This window comes from Nothobranchius furzeri, chromosome 16 (assembly GCF_043380555.1).
Source record: "Nothobranchius furzeri strain GRZ-AD chromosome 16, NfurGRZ-RIMD1, whole genome shotgun sequence".
In the NCBI taxonomy this organism is placed as follows: Eukaryota; Metazoa; Chordata; class Actinopteri; order Cyprinodontiformes; family Nothobranchiidae; genus Nothobranchius; species Nothobranchius furzeri.
In genome coordinates this window covers 56193769-56208360 of record NC_091756.1, presented here as the reverse complement: position 1 = coordinate 56208360, position 14592 = coordinate 56193769, and the positions used below count along the sequence as shown (strand labels likewise).

General features: G+C 42.3%; 2 protein-coding genes across 7 annotated transcripts in view; one reads left to right on the top strand and one right to left on the bottom strand.

Moving 5' to 3' along the window:
- LOC107387348 (inactive N-acetylated-alpha-linked acidic dipeptidase-like protein 2) overlaps nt 1-14592 on the top strand; it is a 661429-nt gene that overhangs the window by 523086 nt on the left and 123751 nt on the right. The gene's annotated exons all lie outside the window — the stretch shown is intronic.
- Nucleotides 529-4024, bottom strand: LOC139063570 (uncharacterized). The gene is made up of 2 exons (XM_070545854.1): nt 3924-4024; nt 529-3552 (listed from the first exon to the last, which is right to left on the bottom strand). Exon 2 carries the CDS (start codon nt 1218-1220, stop codon nt 777-779), a length of 444 nt encoding a protein of 147 aa, XP_070401955.1. The 5' UTR covers nt 1221-3552; nt 3924-4024; the 3' UTR covers nt 529-776.

Here is a 14592-nt window from a genome sequence, read left to right as displayed (position 1 = left end):
ATTGGACTTCATCCCATTTAATAGAATAGTCTCCCAATTTGGAATAGAAAAGAATAGCTTTTTAGAATACCACCAAATCAAATCTGTAGTCAAACAAAAATTTAAGCTCAATAAAATAGAATTACAAACCCCGCCAAGGGTTTTAGACTTCTGCAATCTCAAACCCCCTAAACTACTGTCTAAAGTATATAAGACACTGTCCAAAATAGACGATAGAATAGCAATCCCTATTGAAAAATGGGAGGTGGATCTATCAGTCAGCTTTGACCAGAACTTCTGGTCCCAAACTTGTCTAAAAACTTTTAAAATGATCAGACACCCCAATTTACAATTAATTCAGTACAAAGTTCTACACAGAGTACACTATACAGGTCATCGGATGTTCAAGATGGGGTTTGTGTCGTCTGACATCTGTACACACTGCACAAACAACATTCCTGACAATTACGTTCATGCACTGTGGTCCTGTCCACCTGTCCAGGAATTTTGGGGTAGAGTATGTGAAGACCTGTCAAAGTCTCTGAAATGTCATATCCAAATCACCACCTCTCTTTGTTTACTGGGAAACCTGGATGATGTCCCGATTGAAAAATCTTTGGTTCACGTGGTTCTGACTGCCATATGCATCGCTAAGAAAACTATCCTCTTGAATTGGAAAAATAGAGAAAATCTCTGCATTAACCAGTATAGAAATCTTTTGTTAGATCATATTGCACTTGATTTAGCCTCTGCTTCCACTTCAAATAAATCTCTCTGGGCTCCTTTGATCGGTTCCATCACATAGCGGTGATGGGGGGCCGTTGATGATGTCCTGCGGGATGATGTGGGTGGGGGGGTGGAGGGTCTGAGTTTGGAGTATCTGGATGTTCCCTGGGGATGGGTTCACTGGGGATGTCTGGCACTGGGGGGCTGTTCCCCCCCTCTGGAGGTGCTTGGGTTGCCTCGGGGGGTGTACTGCTGGCGGTTGTGAGTGGGGCCCCTTGGAGGTCTTGGCGGCGGCCATGGGTTACTGCCTGGCGGCTGCATTGCCCCTGGGTGGGTCTGGGTGGGGGCCTGGGGGCTCGGGGTGTTGGGGTGGCCGGCCCCGTGTGGGGATCTGGGCTGGGCCTTGGGGGTCGGGTCCCTACATGTACGCTGCCGGGAAGAAGGCAGGAATACGCAGAAGTACCTGGCCCGGGTTCGGGGGCGTAGGGCAGGCCCTGGCTCCTCTGTTGTCCCATCACAGGGGAGGGGGAGGTCCAGGAGGGGGAGGACCCAACCTTACCTGGATGTCTTATGTCTTATATATTCTGGAAGTTGTGCAAATGCAGGGATGGGCATAGATATTCTGCTGGGGTGGGGCTGGGTCGGCTCCCTCGGGCTCTGTGGGGCTCTGTGATGCTGCTGCTTTGGGCCCTGGCAGGATGGGCTGGGGTCTCCATGCCCTGGGCGGCGGTATGACAACGGAGGTGCCTATTGGGGTCAGTGGGGGAGCTGGCTCCCTGGAGGGCTAAGCCCTACCAGCCATTCCTCCCCATCCCCGTTTATTTCTCTCCTCCTGCTCCCTCACATCATCACACAAACATGCACATAGGACCTTGGGGGGTGGACAAGTCGAGGAGTGCGGGTATGGACCCCATTTCCGCATTCCTGTGGCTTCCTGCCCCCCAATTTTATTTGCACCTTATGCACTTCCACCGACGACATTCCACGCAAACATACACTTAGGGCCTTGGGAGTGAGCACATTCAACGGCACTTGGCAGGGGGAGTTCTCAGCCTCCTCCCGAGTGCCGGTGCCCACTTCGAATTTTAAACTGCATTTAGACACCAAGGGCTGTGGGTGCAAGTAGGGTGGTGCAGTGGCATCAGCTGGCATAGGCCAGAAAATGCCCGCACTGCCCGCTCACCACAGCAATAGAATACACCTCATTAACACACAACACTATGTTGGAGCAGGTGGAGGGAGACCAGGGGGTCTTAGCACACCTCTGTTGTTGCTTGGCTGCCTGGGGCTGGAGACTAGGAGGGAGATCTGGCCATCTGGTTGGGGTCTGGGGTGGTGGGTTGCTGTGCTCGGCGGTGGGCGGGGGAGCCTGCTCATCAGCACCCCAGCAGAAAGGGTCAAACTCTGGTAACCGGTGGTGGTTGTACCCCATGTGCAGCATTACCGGGACCAGAGTGAATAGGGTGTGTATGGGGAGCATGAATGGGTGTCCGGCGTGTATTTTTGTAAGTCTTTGGTTGTATGTGCATGTGTGAGCATGAGGGAGGGAGTGTGTGACTGTGTTTGTGTATGACTGTATATGTCAGGTGGGGCCTTTGACTCCTCCCTTCTCCTGGGACCTCCTTTGATGATATAGATCTTCGTCTCCCCTCCCCCCTGTCACACCTGGTGGGGGTGTGATGCCTTGGTCTGCCTGAGTGTTCGTGGCTCCCGGGTCAGGGAGTTTAAGATTTTTGGCATCTGCCTGATCAATCCCGGTGGCGGCCTGGGGGGGTCTGGGTCCCTGGGCTCTGCTGGGTCCCCGGCGGGGGTGGTCGCCCCTGGGTCCCGGGTCGCTGGGTCCCGGACTCGGCCGGCTAGGGGGTGGGAGGCTGCGGGCAGGCCTGAGGACTTGCCGCTGATATCTCCCGGGGCTCTGCCGGCTGCTGGTTGTGGCCCCCCGGGGCGATCCTCTGTGCCTCTCGAGGGGGGCGGGGGCCTTTCTGGTTGCGGGCTCCTTGGGGTTCCTGTGTTCTGGGGCAGCGCCTGGATCTCTGGGACTTGGAGCTCCCCCCCGTCTCCTACGCGTCTTTGGGGGGCAGATCTGTGGTCCCTCACACTCTCTATTGGACGCTCCTATAGATAAACCTTACATAAACAAGCGCGTGTACACACACAGGTGCTCACATGGTGCTCTCATAAGTATGGGCTTGGGCACGTTCAACACATGTCTTAAGACTATGGTGGGCACTCAATGCACTGTGGTATATTATCGTGTGACTGTTTAGTTAAACAATGATTGATTATATATTTCTTCATCAAGTTGACGCAGTGATAGCTTGATTTTGTTATATTGGTGTTGTGTCCCATTTTTTTTGTTATGTTTTGCTTTTTTCTCGTCTCATTTTGCAGGTCTAGAAGCAGACTCTTGTTCATTATTGTTTATTTTTGTTGAATCCCCCCCCCACCTAACCCCCTCTCTCCCCACCTTTTCTCTTTTCCTTTCTCTTTCACCTCTGTCTCCGTGTCTGGTCGAAATTACAAAGCATTCAAAAACAATAACAATAAAGTTTTAAATATCAGGTGCGACATTAAAAGCAGACTCTTTGATGCTCCACCTGAGACATTAAAAGCAGATGCTCTGATGCTCCACCTGAGAGTAAAACTGTAAGGCTTGTTACCAGCATTCAGACATCAATTCTGCTTGCTTCACAGCCAGACAGGACACGTTAAAAAAAAAAAAAAAAAAAAAAAAAAAGAAACAGGATTCAGAGCCTGGCCCAGATGCCACAGCTGATTTGGTGTCATGTTTTCCTCTGTCCTGATTGGATGGTTGTCCCACGCATCTCTAAAGACATCCAGGCTGGCCTGGATGCGAGACAAGAAAATATAGTGTCAACAAAACAGGTGAAGGATGTTACTGATGTCGAGCAAGTCTTGGTCTTCCAGAGTGCAGGATGTTGTAATATAAACCAGTAACACTCATGAAGACATCACGCCAGAGGCGCTCAATTCTGGATTTGGAGGGGGATTAAATAAAAGAAAATTAAAATATACACACACATTTACATGTCCATTCATCCATTTTTCAACTTGAGTTATCTTTTGAATGGTCACAGGGGGACTGGTGCCTATCTCCAGCAGTCAAAGTGTGAGACGAAGGGTACACCCTGGGCAGGTCAACAGGCACAGGCACGCGCGCACACACACAAAAAGCTTCCAAATTAGGTTAAACTCACCGCTGATTGTGTACACTTTTTCCTGCAATGAAGCTGTTGGTGTCAGTTCCACGAACTGAGAACATTAATTCTGCAACACCTGCATTTTCTCTGCCATGATCTCCTCTCACCCTGAAACAAACAAACATTAGAATCTTGCTTCAAACATTTTTAATGCACATCTATAACAATCTACATCAATTTCAGTTTTACAGAAATTTCCTCATGTACCTATCTACTAAGTGAGTAAAACTGTTACTCACAGATTGTGACCGGTCCATCCCGCTCTGCCATGTGAACTGCAATACGCATGCGCACAGCAGATCTGTTCCGTAATATAAGGAGCCATATGATTGGCTGAAATCGAACAGCCCTGGCAGAATCATATATTTGATTGACAGATTCTTTAGCCAATGGTGACGTTTGTTGATCTGCGACGTTAGGAGAGTCTCAAAATTCAGCACACCGATTTCTCTCACGAATGCAGGAAGGTTCACAAATGAGAAGCTGTTTGTGAATGCACCACACAGATTTCACTCACAAACGCAGAAAGGTTCACAAATGAGAAGCTGTTCGTAAATGCACATTCAGCTATTCGTATGATCTGTGAGTTTATATTACAAGTGTTCTTACAAATTATATTTGTGAACCACAGAGTGTGAACTTCAGAATTAGCGTGTGCATTTGTGGAAAATGTTGCGTGACTTATTGTTTCACATTATATTTATGTGTCAAAGAGTATGAATTTCCAAATGAGCGTGTGCATTTGTGTTCCTCCGAATTATATTTGTGAAACACAGTGTGGATTTCCGAATGAACATGTGCATTTGTGGAAAACGTTGTGTGACTTAATTCTTATTGAGACTGTTCTGGCCTCATAAAATGGCATCATCTGACCAAAATGACCAACTTCCTGTTGGTCTTGAAACATGGTTTCAGGAGACTTTTTGTAAGTCTCAAGACACATCATGAATGTACCAAATATCATAATCCTCAGTCAAAGCATGACATAGAGCTGACTGTTGTGATGGTCCTAGGGAGCACTATGTTAAAACTAAGCCATGCCTATGGAAAATTTGTATAATTATCTGTTTGGGGTTGGATTAGAGTAAATCACATTACATTTCGCACAGATGAGATGTGAATTGAAGAAATTAGAGGCAAACGTAATTCCATGGTGTGATGCCTAAATTCGCCATACTCCTTAAGCCCCACCCTCTTTTGAAACCTACCAGACACTACATATGTGTAACAAATTTCATAATCCTCAGTAAAAGCATGGTATGAGGCTGATAGTTTTAATTGCCCTAGGGGCCTGCTATTTTAAAGAAATAGGTCACACCCACTGATGTGGCAAGGGGTCAATATCTTAGGCTTAGCCATGCCTACACAGTTATACTTTTGAGTATGTTTTTCACAACTTTTGATCCTCAGTGGCTTATGAGTGAAATATGTCATTTTGAAGTCTATAGGTCAAAAACTCTACGATAAGTTAGCTTTAATTAAGCATGTGCAAAAAAGAAAAGAAGAAATAGTCATGTGACTAAAATGGCAGACTTCCTGTCGGATTTGGAAAGTGGCTCCATAGACCTTTTTGTAGGATCTGAGACACTACATAAGTGTACCAATTTTCATAATCCTCAGTAAAAGCATGACATGGGGCTTACCGTTTCAATGGTCCTAGGGGGAGCTATTTGAAAAAATAGACCACACCCACCTGATGTTTGCATCCATATCTGTTTGAGGTCAGATTAGTCACACTCATGCAAAATTTCCTGCAGATAAGTTGAGGAATGAGGAAATGAGGCAAACATATTGCTACGGCGTTACGCCTGAATTCGCCATACTGCCACAGCCCCACCCTCTTTCAACACCTGCCAATACTGGATGCTAAGTGAGCCCAACATGTCAACTGTTATTTGGCAGTGATTCATATTGGTTAGATCAAAAGGGTACAATTGGGAGCTTTCAGAGTAAATATGACCTTTTCTGTTGTGAGGGGGTGGAGCCTTGATGATGTCATCATCTGATTATTGATTGTTGTTTAGGAGTGGATGACAAACAACCACAAAAATTTTCGAGACCCTGTGTCCTACGATGATGACATTATGGCAATTTATATTTTTTAGCGAGAAGTCAGTATTAGGCCAGGAGAAGTCCTGCTGCTGAGGTGCTAAGTTGTATCGGTTGTATCAGCCCTGCTATGCAGTTTTCTACCTGCAGGGGGCTCTGATATTATATACAACACAACCGATATGGTTTACGAAACCAATTTTTAAATTGGCTATAAAACACAAAAGGAAGGTTAAGTTGCAGAAATAACTAAATAAGATGATAATGGCTGTTACAAAGTTTGTAATAATATATTAACAATGTTTACTTTTTATATTTTTCAAAGATTACAACACTTTAAAAGTCACGGTTTACGAGACCATCAAAAATGGTCTCATAAACCTATTGGTTTCATAATGCTGGTGTGTAAACTGACAAATAGGTCTCACAAACCATAAGCGCACACACACACAGATATAATCTAAAAGATGATCCCCATATTTCAACATAAGATCTTCCTGGTACACCGGTTGACCTCCGTGTCATCCTGGATTGCAAACAATGAGTCAAACTAACTAGCTACTCCAGCATCAGGAAGATTTATTCTGTAAGATATCAGTTTAATATTTCCATGCTTTCGTTCTTTTTAAACATAGAAACAGTTTTGTTTACCTGTTTTGTAGCTACAGTTTCGCCGACGGCTGCCGGCTTCTTCAGGCTGACGCTGATGGTGGCGCGTCACTTCCTTCCAGCAGCCGTCGGCGAAACTGTAGCTACAAAACAGGTAAACAAAACTGTTTCTGTGTTTAAAAAGAACGAAAGCATAGATTTAGAAAGACACAGCAAGAACACACCTAAGACAGTTTAATATTTTCCAGAGTTATATGTCAAACTTGACATACATTTTTTAATTTATCTGTAGCTTATTGAATTATATTGGGAAAGTATGATAGAGCTAAGACCTATAGTCAACTTTGAGCTCCCGGTGGGAGCGCTACGAGCACAGAAGTGAAATATTTGTCAAAAGTAAAAAATCTATAGAGATTTTGGAGTTTCCGGTGTTCAAATCAGGTCACGGGTCTTCTGTCAAATGGTCCAAAACATGTCTGATATCCAGCTAGCAGGTCGGTGTTTGGTTTAATTTCTCCAGTAATCCAACATCCGTTCTTATTGCCATATTTTAGAGAAAAAACAAATCTGACTGACTAGCAGAGGCTTCAGAAGCTACATCTGACTGATGACACATCGTTTTCTGCTATAACGCTAACGTAGAAACACCGGAGTCGGGGATTGTTTACTAGCTGATTCTGCAGACCTCCTTGAGAAACGTCACCAGCTGCCCAGGGCTTGACTGGAAGCTAGGTTGTGTTTTTGCCGCGCCATTCAAAAACGTCAGATTTTCTTAAGATTTCAGCCGTGAAAATCCAAAAACCTTTTCATCAGAGATTTTAATACTTATTTACACATGTCGTTCAAAGGAATTTTGCCTCTGGCCAAAAAGTTTAATAATGCATTCTTAACAGTTCTTAACCTAATTCTGTTTCTGTAATCTCCTTAGACGTTTTCTATGCTTGATGCATGCCAATGACCCTTCTGAAACAGACTAACATCTTTTCCACGACCACCAATTGTGTCTTTCCACATGGTTGTTTAAGAAATAAGAAGCAACTCATTGCACCAGTTATGGTTAAATAACTTGTTACCAGCTGAAAGATAATTGCCCATGCAGTAATTATCCAATGGGAGGCTCCTTCCTATTTCCTTAGTTACATCCAACTGGTGACCTATTTTTTGGGTTCAGGCAGTGTAGATTTAAACATTACTTATCTCTTTGATTTCCAGTAGATGTGCATGTTTTATAGGCTCTGGTCTCTGAACACAGGAAACATATTTTAAAGCAACAGTTGTTGAAATCTTTCTTTTTTTATCAAGTCAAACAGTGTTTTTATTTTCACCACACAAACTTTAATGTTGAATTGCTGGCTATTGCTGGGTGTCATCAGAACAAGATGATGTTTTCTGGTTGGATAATGCTAGCTGATGATATTGGTCTCCCATAAGTTCAGTGAGTATGTGGGATCTTATGGTGAGTTTTAGCAGTACATGGAAAGAAAATGTTATGGTTATCCAAATTCATCAACATAATCCATGAATTCTGGTGTGTTAATTTGATCAATTAGGAAACACAATGTTGTATCTATTTTATATGTACCAGTTACCTATTTTTATCATGTTCTTGTAAAACAGGATGAACAGATCCCTGAGAAATCTGGAAAAAATAAAAAGTCTGTAAGTACACTTACAAAAAAAAAAACATTTTACCAGCATGAGCCATCCTCTGAAGTCCCAAATGGCTGCAAGATTGAAGCTTTTTGAGCAGTCTGAAGCACTGAAGTGTACATATATAGAACATTTCCTGGCTTTAAAATGTGTGAAACAGAGCATCTGCAAATCAGCTCACTGAGTTCTACTAAATGTGTTTAGAAATGTAAACAACTCAACCATGAGGGGCGGGACAAGCCACCTCATGCCGCCTTGTTTGAGTTGAGCAGCGCCTTGCCTGGAAAACAGAGGAGAGTAGATGGACGCAGCAGTGGGAGTGGATGAAAGCCGGTGTTTAAGTCGGACAGATTTCCATACATGTGTAGCTCACGGGTGACAATGGATGAAGATATAGCGTGAGAGTTCATACTTGTTTAACTTTTTATTTTAATTCTGATGCCTGATAGCAACCGAAATACATCCTCACATGCTTGTGGATATAATATAATGCATATGTAATTATAAGTAAAGGTTATCAGCTGTAGCTTTAGTGTGCTTACAGGAAACGTGACAAAATAACACAAAACACATTTCTCTTTATGGCCTATGTAGTTGTCATCATCAACGTAACATGATTTACAGAATACATGTGACCAACTAACATTTCATGTTCTACCACTGGATGTCTCTAGCATAAATGAAAGCCTTGTGAGTTAATCTCTTTGGGGAGACGCTCTGGTGCTCCTGTTTAACAAGAAGTTAGAGAAGAAAGTGGCATTTACTGATATGCTGACATCTCACCTCTGATCAGCTGGTTTTTCAGTTCACTTGCTCGTGCTGGAGACCCGTCCTGCAAGTTGCAAAACAGCTGGACACAGCCATTTTCTTTATCTTTGTTTATCTGTAACTGGTGAGACACTGTTGTTCAGTTCACCTTCTGAAACATTTCTTTATTTACTTATTTATTTATCTAGCTTGTGTGTGACTTGTTCTAAGAAAACAGAACAACTTCCATTGGAACATTATAGTTTCAGTGTATTCCGCATAATTGCCTGTTTGGACTAACGATCTAAAATGCAAAAAGGTAGACTGAGCAACAAACACATCACTAATGACATGGTTGTTTTATTTCCCACCAACTCAACTCAAAATGCAGACAAATAGCACAGTTATCATTTTCTGTTGAATAAGTGAATGAGAACCGACTGACTGGACCAGGTTGCTCTAGCTGATGGTTTGCAGCAACAAAACCAGGCAGTAACGGTCTCCTTCTTTCCCTCAGGGACACTCAGTGTTAAACTACTTAGAAAGGAGAAAGACAGAATAAGGGGATAGGATGAGGATTCAAATGAGCAAAATAGAGAGACTGGCAAAGGAAAACAAAATGTGTGCTTAGTTTGTGAACCCCAGCAGAGCCCAAACACATTATTGATCTCAGCTCTGTCACAGCTGTTCTTTATGCCAGCCCTCCCACCCACCTCTCATTCCACCTCTCTTCATCTTTTGCTCTCTTGCTGTCAAATTCAAATTCATTTTTTACACTCTCTCTTTGTCTCTTACCTTTATAGTGCCCCTGGGTATAATCAAATAACTGCCACAGAGATGAAGTACGCCAGGAACTTGCACGCAGTTTAGAGTAAATGAGCTTTCTCTTGAAGCAAATGTGCTAAAATAGTGAAGAAATGCCTATATTTATTTCTCTAAATCTCTTTGCTTCATATACATGTATAATTTCTGAGCAGCACAGTATGAAGCTTAATATAGTACCTTTAATTATGACCACTAAGATATTAGGTTGATATTCTATATAAATATAGAATATCAACCTGCTTGGTCTTTGGGTGTTTAATCAGAAGATTCTAGGATTCTTTGCTTTTTCAGGGATCACACACACTTTGTCTCAATTCAGACAGTCAGGTTTATAGGAGATAAGAAGTTTATTTTCCAAACAAATAAAAACATGCCAAGTTTACTAAGACTACTGTGATGGATGGATCTAAGTGGATGGGATGTGATGTATGGTGATTGAATGGTGTGTGCTTATCAAAACCTTGTATCTAGAAGAACTGAGTTCTGGGTGTGGAAAAGAATTTGGTTTGCATTAAACTATGAAGTTGGTTCTCATCAAAACGGCATCAGACGCAATCATGCTGTGTTTACCCACCCCTGAGGAAACTCCCTTTCGGATTAGAGATGTCGGGGGTTGGATGACCCCAAGGTACCGAAGTTCGTAGAAAAGACCTCAGTACGACCAGGTCGGTTCAGAGATGTCTCCCGGATCACAACAGATAGATTAAATCGTTTGCGTCTAGAACAGCTGTTTCTGAATAGCTGAAAGAACCGTTTTGCTGTGTCAGCTCTAGACAGCTTTTAGCATGTAGAAAGCTTGTCAAGAGATGCAGTGGCTAGAGAGTTTTCCTCCGATGGTCAGTCAGAGTTAGCTCACCTAACAGGATGCTGAATCTCAGGAAATGGAGAGAGAGCAGAAACGGAGAGAGAGCAGAAACGGAGAGAGAGCATGCGCATGTGCTGACGACCCAATCACCAGACACACGGCAGCGTTTAGAAGCAGATGGCAGCTTGTTAATCAACTTCCACAAACAATTAAGACAGATTTTCGCCTAATTTACTCACTGACAACACAAAAAAATTAATAAATCTGGTAAATATAACACACTCAACCTAGAGGTAAGTGAAGAAAATTTAGAAAATTTGCAAATATATATTGACGAGGTTTTTGAGATTTTTGTCATGGGACCGAAGAAAGCAGCAGCAGCTGAGACGGAAACACCTGGGACCAAGAGGAGCTGTCCCCAGGACTCGCCCGAGGCCTCGTCTCCCCATAAGGATGTCTTAGATTTACTACAGTCCATAGATAAATGGCTTCTGGGATTTGAGGGGTGACTCCACCTGCTAGAGCTGCTTCACAAGGAATTCCAGGACCTCCGAAACATCTCTGGAGTTTAGTCAGGAGCAGGTGGAGCGGCTCGCAGCTAAGAACGCGTCTCTGCGGGAATCGGTTTCCTCCTTGACTGCAGGATTAGATCGGATCTCCCAGGACAACAAAGTTCTAAAGGAGACGGTTCTGGATCTCCAATCACGCAGCATTAGAGATAACCTGGTGTTCGCAGGCCTTTCAGAGCAGACCGGAGGAGAAGCGGAGGATTGCGAACAAACCATCAAGAACTTTCTCCACACCCACATGAAGATACCTGAGGAAACGGTTAAAAACATCACCTTTCATCGGGTGCATCGCCTTGGAGCCAGGAGAACAGACAGCAGAAGACGTCGTCCCATTGTGGCTAAATTTGAGCACTTTAAGCAGAAAGATCTTGTTAAAAGCCGCGGGAGGGCGCTTAAAGGTAAAGACAGCGTTAACAATCAGTTTCCTAAAGAAATTCTGCATCGCCGCCGAGTTCACTTCCCGCTGCGCAAGAAGTTTTTCCAGGATGGGAAGCGGGCTGTGATCTCCGTGGATAAACTGTTTGTTGACAGTAAAATCTACAAAGAACGAGGAGTAACAGACTGGCTTTATTAGACAAACTTCAGGTACAACTTTATTATTATTAACAGCACTCACTGGGTTTGAACATGTCAGGATTTATAGCTGCTAGATCCGTTTAGAAATGTTCACCTGTTCCCTCACCACCTCACACCCACAACACTTTTTCTTTTCTTTCTTCTGTTTTCCTCTTTTTAACCTTTATAATTGCTTTCTTTCCCTTATTTTATTTGCTTCTGGGTCTTTACATCTGCATGGCACTTTTTTTTCCACACTGCAGCACACAACTTGCGCGCGTGCACACACACACACACAGACTCCATACGCAGTCACACAGATAAGTAGCCTAAGGCGTTTTATTGCACAATCAAAACACTGTTGGGCTTGTCTTGTTATTGTTATTATTATTGTTATTATTGTTTTTATTATTATTTATTTATAATTTATCATTATCAGCATTAATGTTTTTATATTAATGTTGTAGGAAAAAATATTATTATTGTTTTTTTGCTACTAGTATTGTTATTATATTTAATGTTGCAAATGATAATAATGATTATAATAATACCCTTATTATTTACTCTCTATTGTTTACTATAAGATGAATGTATGCATTTAATTACTTATTTTATCTCATACACATGAAGGCGTCATATTATAGCTACTCACACACACACATCTATGGGTGCACTAAGGTTTGTCTCATGGAACGTACATGGAGCTGGCTCTAGAGAGAAGCGATTAAAAAATTTTGATAAGCTAAAGAGAGTGCAAGCAGATGTAATATTATTACAAGAGACTCATAGATCTGCCACATCTGCAGATGAACTTAAAACACCTGAGTTTCCCAGCATGTTCTCTGCATAATATAACTCTAGGCAAAGGGGTGTAGCTATTTTAATACACAAAAACAACAATTTCACAGTATTGGACACAATTTCAGATCCAGAGGGTAGATTTATAATGTTAAAAATATCTATACAAAACCAAAGCTTCTTTATCGTCAGCATATACTGTCCAAATATTGATGACCCTCCATTCTTTCATAATTTTTTCTCTGTACTCTCCGCACACTTGGACTGTCCACTTATACTTGGAGGTGATTTTAATTTTTGGATGGACACTTTAACAGACAGGCTCAGTACAGCTGGGACTCAGCGCAATTCGCAATCCACTAACATAGTTAAACAGTACATGAGTGATTATGGGCTTTGTGATGCATGGCGATCTCTTCATCCCAACCGTAGAGAGTATACTTTTTTCTCACACGTCCATCACTCGCATTCATGTTTGGATTATTTTCTAGTCAGCAGCTCATTGTTGGCTGACATTTCAGACACCCAGATACACCCCATAGCTGTCTGCAACCATGCTCCGGTTTCTTTAACTCTGGTAAACAAGAAGACAATCCCACCAAGCAAAAACTGGAGGTTTTAATACATCACTGCTTAAAGACGAAGGTTTTATTGATTTTTTTTAAAGGAGTGGGCTTTATATTTAGAACATAACGACCTGCCTGGAACATCAGCATCTATTTTCTGGGAGGCAGGAAAGGCAGTGATGAGAGGTAAAATAATCTCTTTCTCATCACATAAGAAAAAAAAACAGAAAACAAGCGTATTCAGGAGTTAGAAGAAATCATTAAGTCTTTAGAGGCATCCACAGAAGAAGAGTTACTGAGGAAATTACTTGAAGCTAAATTAGAACTTCTTGGAATTATTGACAAAAAGACACACTTTTTAGCACAAAGACTACGAATAGAAAACTTTGAACATAGCAATAAATCAGGTAAATTCTTTGCTAGCCAGTTAAAAATTAATAAAGAGAAAACTACCATATCTGATGTTAAAGACTCAACTGGGAATATAGTGTATGACCCTGAAAGAATAAACAACACCTTCAGAGACTTTTATCAGACTTTGTACTCACCACAGATAAACCCATCAGATAACAAGATCAATGAGTTCCTTGACAGGATAACACTTCCTAAATTATCAGACAGCCAAGCTACAGTCCTGGACTCGCCACTAACATCAGCTGAGCTCCAGGAAGCCCTTAAATCCATGACAAATAGGAAAGCTCCAGGTCCAGACGGGTTTCCAGCAGAGTTCTACAAAGAATTCTGGATCATTCTGGCTCCAACATTTTTCAGAATGGTGAGGGAAATCGAAGAGAGCGGCAGATTACAGCCAAACATGAATTCAGCCAATATTAGTCTCTTGTTAAAACCAGGCAAAGACCCAGCATTTCCAACCAGCTATCGCCCAATTTCTCTTATTAATGTTGATCTCAAAATAATTTGTAAAGCCCTGGCCAAACTGGTTTCATTAAGGGTAGACAGTCATCCACAAACTCACGTAGATTACTTAATTTGATAGATTTCTCTTACAGTAGAAACATAGAAACTAGTATATTATCGCTAGATGCAGAAAAAGCTTTTGATAGTTAACTGGAAGTTCTTATTTGCAACTTTACATAAATTTGGTTTTGGGAACTTCTTCATAAACTGGCTACAAATATTATACAGTTCACCAACAGCACGTGTCAGGACAAATGACCAAATATCAGCTAGCTTCTGTCTTCAGAGGGGGACCAGGCAGGGATGCCCACTCTCCCCCTCACTGTTTGCTATTTTCATCAAACCACTAGTGGCAGCAATTAGGCAAACAACAGATATTAAAGGGATAGAGTGTAAGAAAATAGAACATAAGATCAGTCTTCATGCAGATGATGTTTTACTCTTTCTCCAGAATTCTCAATCATCTCTCTCCCATTCAATAGAACTGATAAACTCTTTTTCAAGAGTTTCAGATTACTCTATAAACTGGTTAAAATCCACAGTTCTAACGATTAATTTCTCATTTGTCAATTTGC